Raw genomic sequence first — 8,628 nt, 5'->3', positions numbered from 1 at the left:
GTGTGTGTGTGTGTGTGTGTGTGTGTGTGTGTGTGTGTGTGTGTGCGTGCATGCGTGCGCGAAGCCAAGTGCTCTCCAGTTTGATGGCTCACTGTTATGACTCCCATTATGCTGATGGCTTTGGTTCTGTTCCAAGTTCTCTGGCTCTGTGTGTGTGTGTGTGTGTGTGGGTGTGTGTGTGTGTGTGGGTGTGTGTTCTTGTTTTGACTACAGAGTGAGGCCCATTTGCGCCATGGTTACTATCTAAGTGAGGTGAGGACCTCTTCAATGTCCTCACTTTATTTTCAGCTCTGCTGTGCTTTACTAGTTAGGTTTAGAGGTTTGGTGTGAATTAAGTTCTGGTTCAGGTTAGGGTTAACTATAGACCAGTAATGGTTAATTTTAAGGATAATGTCTGGGTTAGGCATAAATACAGTTACAAAAATGAATGGAAGTCAATACAAAGTCCTCAGTTTCATGCAAATACAAGGATGTGTGTGTGTGTGTGTGTGTGTGTTCTCTGCAACAGTGTTGTTAAGGATTGTTAAAGTCTGATGTCTACAGGTGTGGGGTTGAGAGGAGTGTAATTAATGAAAAAATTTTAATAATAGTTTATTTTCAGTCTTAAAGCAGACCTGCAGCTGACCTTCCTGTTGGATCTAAGTGATGTTCTCCCACAAGTTTGTTACAAACTGAAGACTGTAAACTGTTGGGCAGTGTTGCATGATGCATCAACTTATTTTTGTTATAAAAGTTGTGTTTTTGTCTTTAATTAGGGTTTTAAAAAGTTAGAAGTGACACTTCTGCACATATATTTTAGCTCCAAGTGTGTGTGCTCATATTGTAACAAAAAACAAAAGTTTCAGAAAGGTTAAACATCAAACTTCATCTTCTAGAGATGAAGCAACAAGAGCAAAAGTCTCAACAAGTCGTTAAACTTCTTCTTAATTGCGAACAAAAAGACAAACAGCGCAAGAAAAACTTAAATATCCATAAGCAAATCTGAAAAGTCATTCAGCAGCAGAGCTCAGCCGAGGAAAAAAGGCGGCTATAATAATAATAAAAAAAAATCAAAACAAAATGCTTCCCAATCCGTGACAGCCGGGGAGACAAATCCAATTATTTGTGTCTCATGTTGCAAATTTGTTCTAATGGTCGAAGTGAGAAAGTAAATAAACGCCTGTGAAGGGGAAACAAAAGAATGTGATTTCTAATTAACTTGAAAGAGRAACAGCAGGGCGACTTAGTAAACTCATCTTTCATCTGCTGCCTCAGACCACTCGTTTGTTTGTTGCACAATGTTGTCTTCAGGAGTGGGGGGGGGGGTCTGTACAGCTTCCCTCCAAATGAAATGTCAACAAACTTAACGCTGCAGAAGGAACGAGGCGTTTTCCAGCGTTTTGTCGATTTTATTGTTCATTAAGCTTCGCTCCCCCCCACCCAATCCTCCCTCGCTCGTTCCGTTTGCACCATCTCTGGCTTTGAAGATCACACGACGAGGCTGAGGCAATAATTAGGTTTGTGCAATCACRACGAGCATAATGAGAGAATTCAGGAGTTTGTCTTGGCCCTATCTCCAACTCTCCACGCTCCTCCAGGAGGCCAACAACCGTCAATCTCTGCCGTTTACCCGGCGCCGCGCCGCGCYGCTCCACGACGCCACGAGATCACATCACAGCCGGATGCTGCGCTGCGTCCTACAACAAACTCCGCTGATGGAGAGGCCAGATATGCTAATGCTCTGCCCCGAAGAGATCAAACACAGAGGAGATAACGAAACAACCAAAGAGACGAAAGTCGAGAGAAAACAAAAAGAGACGAGAAAGTCGAGAGAAAACAAAGAACGAGTTGAAGAGATAAACTGTTTAAAGGACATAAAGGATGGAAAATAAAGTTAGGATCAACAGTTTGGCAAAACATCTAAGTTCTGTGGACAGAGACTGACTCGAGGTTTAAAAAGGGGCGGGGCATAAACAGGAGTGTTAAAATTTCGGTGTTAAACTTTTGGGTGTTGATTTAACACCCCCTAATGTCATGTTAACACTTTCTGAGTAAACTGACACCTAGTGTTGGTGTTAATTCACAGTGTTGATTTCCTCAGTGTTGTCTCAACACTGGACGGGATGGTGTTAATTAAGCYCCGCCCACTTTTAAGTCTTAAATGACACCATGCAGTGTTGAAAGAAGCATTCTGAAAAGCCCCGCCCTCTTCCACCTCATGTCAGACAGACCAGTGTTTTCTCAGCAAGGAATGCTGGGTAATCGTGTAGAAATGATGTGTTTGTATGTTTATGACTATTAAAGAAGTTCGTGAGAGTAAAAACTAGTTGTTAGTTTTCTTCTTCCGTTTCATCAAGTTGTTCAAATTGAAGTTTGTGTTATTGGCCATAAATTGACCATGATGACCATGAGTTGATGCTCTTTTTTTTCCCCTTCATGACGTCACAGATGCTAACAGTGGACAGGACAGGCAGGCTCACTCACATCTATGGAAAACAATAGTTTGACATGCAACGATGCAATAAATGTTAATTCTAAGTTTACAAACCAGCATTTCTCAATAAAATCCGAACTTATAGACATTTATGCAAAAGCAATTAAAAACACCTCTACATTGTTGTCAATTCTTTTGTTTATGCTTAATTATTTGGGGATTTACTTCTGTAAGCAGCTCCAAGGTATTTCAAAAACTATCTCCAACAGGTAAGATAGTCACTGTTCATGAGCTTTCAACTAAACCCAATTTTAAAAAATCTGAAGTTTCCCCTGGAGGAAAATGATGATAAAAATATGAAAGTGCAAACAGCTTCTATTCTCCATCTGAACTCTGTTTTAAAGACACCTCCAGCTGGCCGTCACTCAGCTGTCTGCTGGGATTAGACCAGCCTTTTATCTCCTCCCTCCTGCTGCACAAGGTTGCCTGCATCATAATCCCAGATTACAGAACAGGACGGTACTTGGAGGAAATCACACGGAGTGCAGCGTGGTGTTTGCTGCAGCAGTTTGATGCAGAGGTGTGTAAGTTAGAGGTGGAACACTTTCTCCATCTGATCCTGAATCCATGAGAAGACRACATATTTCAGCCTCTCCTGTGTTTGGTTTTACATCTTATAGGGGGTCAAAATAAAAATAAAATATAATTGAAAATAATTTTCCCCCTCCATTTTATTTGTCAGTGGCAATTTTGCAAGTGTGTTTTTCTGTTGATAAATCTGAAGATGTTTCATAAAAACAGACTTCTGAACGTTCATCTGATGTAAGATGTTTCAAGGTTGGAGTTAAAGAGACAAACGTAGACAGAAACACAGAAACCATGAGCCAAGTCTCTTGGTTGTGGGCGCACGTGTCAACCCTAATCCTGAMCTGAGCCTGCTGTCTGCCGCTCAGATGTTCAGGGTCAGGAAACAAGCAAAGCTCCAGCTACTTACCTGGGGAAGTGGATTGTGCCGAGCAGGCTGCCCAGGAACGAAAGGAGCACGGGTACCAGGGTGGACAACCAAACATGGGAAGTTACACAAAAAGATAAATGTTTAAAACGGCAAGGAGGAGGCCGAGGAATCATGAAGATGCTGCAGCTGGAGTCACTGTCGAGGGTAAGCCTGGTATGCCTGGAGTCAGAAACATTATAACTTAAATTCAAATGAATGGTTTTTACAGAAGAAACTCATATCCTGCCTTTCATGCAGCAGATTTAAACTAAAATAATCAAATACTGAGAAAAGAGGAGTTTTTAATTCCATCATATGTGATGCTGCAAGATCTGTTAGAGCTCCAATGTGCTACACTAAGCATTAGTTCAGTATCTGTTCTGTATTTTTTATACTTGACAATTGTCCCCGTGCAAATAAACAATAAAAACATAAAGAAATAAACTGGTCTGTCTCCAAATGTTAATGAGTTGTATATGGACATCTAATTATAATCTAATGACAGTTTCGTTAAAATGTGTCAACAATTTGATGAGGTATTTTGCTAACACTCAAACAATGGTGACACCAACAGTTAATGTCAAAATTTTTTAGGCAAAACTAATGTGCAAAGTGTTCAGATTACAAGGTAGTAATTACTCCCAGCTACTATCAATTTAGTTTTTTTTTTGTTATTCTTTGTAAAATTGACTGAATAAAAGTCATTTTTGTGTTTTTTGAGAACAGTTATCTGTGACGGCCATATTGAATTTGAGCTACTTGAAATGTGAATCAGTTGTAGCTGTACATCCAGTGGTGATTTCCTGAAAGTTTCATTAAAACTCGTGAAGTGGTTCGTAAGATATTTTGCTAACAGACATGCAAACATTTAATTGAACTGTAATGTTTATTTTGGGTGTAACGCCTGACCCCCGCCACCAGGGGGCGGTGTTGGTTTATTTTCATTTGTAKTTCGGTCTGCCTCGAGCCACCTGTGCTCGTGCTCACTCAGCCGGACGGTCGTGGATTCTTTGCTCAGGCGGAATTAAAAAGGTGATTTTATGATTCAGAAGCTTAGATAGTTTTARTAACTAACATAAATAAAGTGTCCGCTTGTGTTTATGTGTTTTTAATCATCTTTACCTTCCGGTTAGTTTCAAAATAAACAAGTTTTCAATATTTGCTCGATTATTTCGCGAAAACGTGAATTTATCGTCTTGTGTTTTGAATTTTAGGACATAAACTGCGTATTTATGTTTTTTTATTATTACAAACTTGATATTTAGACTCTAAAAACTCCTTTATATAAAATAGTACAGGTGGAATATTTAATAATTAGCTAATTTGCACACCTGTTTTTTTAGCTCAAGTTTCTGCTCGTTTTCTGTCAAACTTAAAAATGTGTTTGTGCTTATGTKCAATATACTAAAAACAAATCTCATGCGTATTGTGGAAACTTTAATGTTACATTTCTGTTCTCACTTTTAGACAGCAGGTGTGTCTTTTTAACAGCTGGATGGATTTTAATGAAACTTTCAGGAAGTAATCACTGGATGCACCTGTACAGCTCTTTAACCTGACTCAAGATGGCCGCCACAGATAATTGACATTATCAAACACCAACTAACAGGCTGTTGCTGTTATTTAGCTTGAGTTAAACTAAAAGTTTCTGTTTGTCTCCTCAGACTTCAGCCTCTCCTCTCGTCAGGAAACCAGCGCAGCAGCATGGACTTCTGCACGCCTCAGCCCCCGCGTCGTCACAACCCCGTGGACAGCATCTGCCGCAAACTGCAGACCATTCGGTGGCGTGGTGACCGGGAGCCCAACTCGCCCTTCCAGATCCCCAAGCTGTCCTCCAGCAGCTACGACAGCCCTCGCTGCGGCCTCAGGCACAACCTGGAGGCCGTCCTGAACAGYGCCGCCCTCCGCCGCGACGAGGGCGAGAGGGGGAAGGAGATGCCGAGCTCGGGCCCCCCCACGCCCTTCTCTGCCCCGGCTACCACCTACACCGTCACCAGCACTCTGGGAGAGAGAAGAGGTGCAGACAGGGGCGATTCCAGACGGGTCAGGATGTGGCAGAGCCACTGTTCCACACCCACCCCACAGTCCAAGGACTCCCCTTACTTTGCTTTTGCAGGGGGGCCTCATTCAGAGCGGGCCGACAGGACAAGCAGGAGCCCCCCTCTGTCCCGTACCTTCACTCCGAGCAACAGCACCTTCTCCTACAACGTCAACTTCTGCTCCGCCGACTCCACGGTCTCTGAGTGTGAGCTGCCGTACCCCGCTYTGGTTGTGAGGAGGCTGTCTGTGGGGGACGGAGGTAGGGGCCCACCTTTAAYCGCCTTTAAATGTGTGAAAAACTAACAAGGTTGATTTACAGAAGGATGTGGATACATGTTTAATCCTAAACTAATATTAAATCTGACAGCRGATTCCAAAAGAACATTACAAACCATACAAACTAACAGCAAAATCATGTGATGGTCTCAAGTATGAAGGAAGTTATTGATGTTTGTTTAGGTCAGGATGTCCAAAGTGTGGCCCCTGACTTCAGTTCAACAATTATACTAATTTACAGCAATAATTTACCTAAATCCTGGTTTTATTGATCAGAATTGACTAAATTTGGTTGTTTTCCCCAATTTAAACCTAGAAAATTGCAAAAAATAAATTTTCAATAAGGGAAACCTGCAAATTAATTAATCTAGATTAATTTACGCATCCATTTCCAGCAATAAATCTGACTATTTGTTTAATTAAAGTATTCAATGCGTAGTTTATTGTTGAGCAAGTAAAGGAAAAATATTTTTGGCCCTCAGGTTCTTCTGACTTTATGGTTTTGGTCCACGTGACAAAATGTTTGGACAGCTCCGTCTTAGCCGTGCCTAAAGGAGCTCGCATCATGTGCTTCGCTGCAGAGATCGGCTCAACGTTGTTGTTTTGAAAGTGAGTGCCGTGTCGTTGTTCCTTCAGGACCGCCGGGCGCCTCTGAAGATGGAAGGAACATGGCAGAAATCAGTCTGATCTGTGAGGAGAATCTGCTCGACACCATATTTCATGCCTGCGACACGCAGCGCAGAGGTACGCACACTCACACATGTCGCAGCTTAAATAAACAAATAACTCTAATATATCTCCTACGGCAAGTGCATTTACCTTAACTGATGAGCAGATACTGTATCTTATAACTCCTAACAGTGGGTAGATTTTTACGTGGTTTTTAAAGTTTGTCCCACTCTTCTTCCCATCGTTGCTTCAGTTCATTGAGTTTTTTCAGACGTTTGTCTCCTAAAGACCCTGGACTCTGATTGGACCGTTGCAGCAAGTTCGTTTTTCTGGTCTCCCATGATCCGCTCAGGTAGGCAAATGGCCAACTGAGGCCTGTAGAGCCCCAAATGAAGCTTATTTTCTTGGAGCGTTGCACAGTCTGACCTTCGGGGTGAATGCCAGGATGTTTTCTGTTTTTATTCATCGTTGAAAAGCAAATGGCGGTAAAAATAAATAAATAAAAACAGGTCAAGTTTTCATCTAAAAAGTCTTTGAGCTGTTTTTTGTTTCATTAGGTCGTTTTGTTTTTGTACTGTTAATTTAATTACTTTTCAGCGATTTTTGGTCAAACTGTTTACAGAAACAGCTGTGCTGATCAACATGAATGTTGGCAGGAATGTAGATGAGTCCGACCTACGCTGAGCCAGTCAACGGTTTTACAATAGACCCCATATTTGAGGAGGGGGCTCCATCTAAAACGGAGGTGTCTGGACTTACAAAAATGCGTATAACTCAAACTATTTAACATAGGCAGTTCTCTAGAGTGCGACCTGATTTTAGTGTTGATTTAATATTTATTAGATGGCGTTTCAATCATTAGAATTTATCAGTGAAACATTGGGCCTCATGCAAGAACCGTTCGTACGCACAGATTTGTTCTTAAGTTGTGCGTACGAGTGATTTAGGAGAATTTGTGGCATTCANAATAAATTCAGATACAAAACCTTAAATTCAAATTCAAACAATTAAATTAAGTTTCAATTTAGTGAAACTTATTTTTAAACCAATGCATTCAATTTCAAATTATGAACATTCAGATTCAATGTCAGCAATTCAAATTCAGTTCCTGTTGGCACAAGTTTTATCCCATATTCATACCCTGTGAATTGATTTTCACAAATTACAATGAAATCGGTCCAAGATAGATTAAAGTGATTTTATTACTCAGTTCACAGAGGGGACAGGTACTAACAAATATGAACACATTACAGCAGTTCTTACATCTTTCTACTTCCACTCGCTGCTTACTGAAAGAAAAATCACAACATCTCACTGCAGTACCTGAAGCCAGACCCGGCTCCAGGTGAATTTATTTTGGGGGGGGCGGGGGCGCTTTGGCTTATTTTGGGGGGACCTCGTAAATAGTCAATTAATTTAAAATAAATGCAATAAATACCCCCCCACACACACACACACACACAAATGACTTAGTGACATGTAAATGTGCATCAGTCACCAGAATATGCTGAGTAACTGTGGTCAGGTTAGCATCCTGTTAACATTCAGCGGAACGCCCGCATGCCGTTTTTTATTTGTTTTATTTTTGAAGTATCACATCTGTTTCCTGTTCCATTTGTGTCCGTGTGCAATGCATCAAACTTGACGTCTAGGCCCTCCTCTTTTGATTGACACCTCATTTGACCAACTGGGTTCAAGTTTCGGCTGTCTTGGGCCAATAGTTTATCAGTAGTGACCAACTTCTGGTTTTTGTCTTTCTAGCTTTGATTGACTGTAAAATCGGCCAATCAGCTCCGAGCTTCGTTCTGATGCCACAGCTGTGTAGCCAATCACCGTACCTTTCATTTAATGTATATATAGAGGGGGTGGGAACTTTGTTCAGGACGGAAGATGATAACACAGTGGAGGCGGCCATATTTCAGCAGTATTATATGCTAAGGAAAGCATCTAACGCTCACAGGAAAACGTTTTCCTCTGTTTTTAGCCAGTTGTTTGATGAAACCTGCTGATAAGATGAAAATATATTTGTTATTAAGTGTTTYGAGTGCTTCAAGACATGGAAGAGTGATTTTTGTGGCCAGGAGGAGTAAAATTATTTGGATAAAAATACTTCCGGTCGGCCATTTTGAATTGCTAATTTCGTCGTATTTTGAGGACAAATATGTATCAAATGTGAGTGAAAAACAAATATTTTATCACTGCTGGTGGTTTTATAAGCTGTGTGGAATGATAATAC

General features: G+C 41.1%; 1 protein-coding gene across 1 annotated transcript; it reads left to right on the top strand.

Annotated features, from left to right (window-relative positions):
* Positions 1-4,322: 4,322 nt before the first annotated feature.
* On the top strand, positions 4,323-6,467 carry LOC106530577 (lymphoid-restricted membrane protein; the record flags this gene model as incomplete). The annotated part of the gene is given in 3 exon segments (XM_014026224.1): positions 4,323-4,439; positions 5,072-5,706; positions 6,360-6,467. Coding segments are annotated over 2 exon segments (703 nt in total), but the record flags the coding sequence as incomplete, so codon positions are not given.
* Positions 6,468-8,628: the final 2,161 nt, after the last annotated feature.

This window comes from Austrofundulus limnaeus, unplaced genomic scaffold, assembly GCF_001266775.1.
Source record: "Austrofundulus limnaeus strain Quisiro unplaced genomic scaffold, Austrofundulus_limnaeus-1.0 Scaffold534, whole genome shotgun sequence".
Classification (NCBI taxonomy): domain Eukaryota; kingdom Metazoa; phylum Chordata; class Actinopteri; order Cyprinodontiformes; family Rivulidae; genus Austrofundulus; species Austrofundulus limnaeus.
The sequence above is the reverse complement of the archived record's forward strand: the minus strand, read 5'-3'. Positions and strand labels throughout refer to the sequence as shown.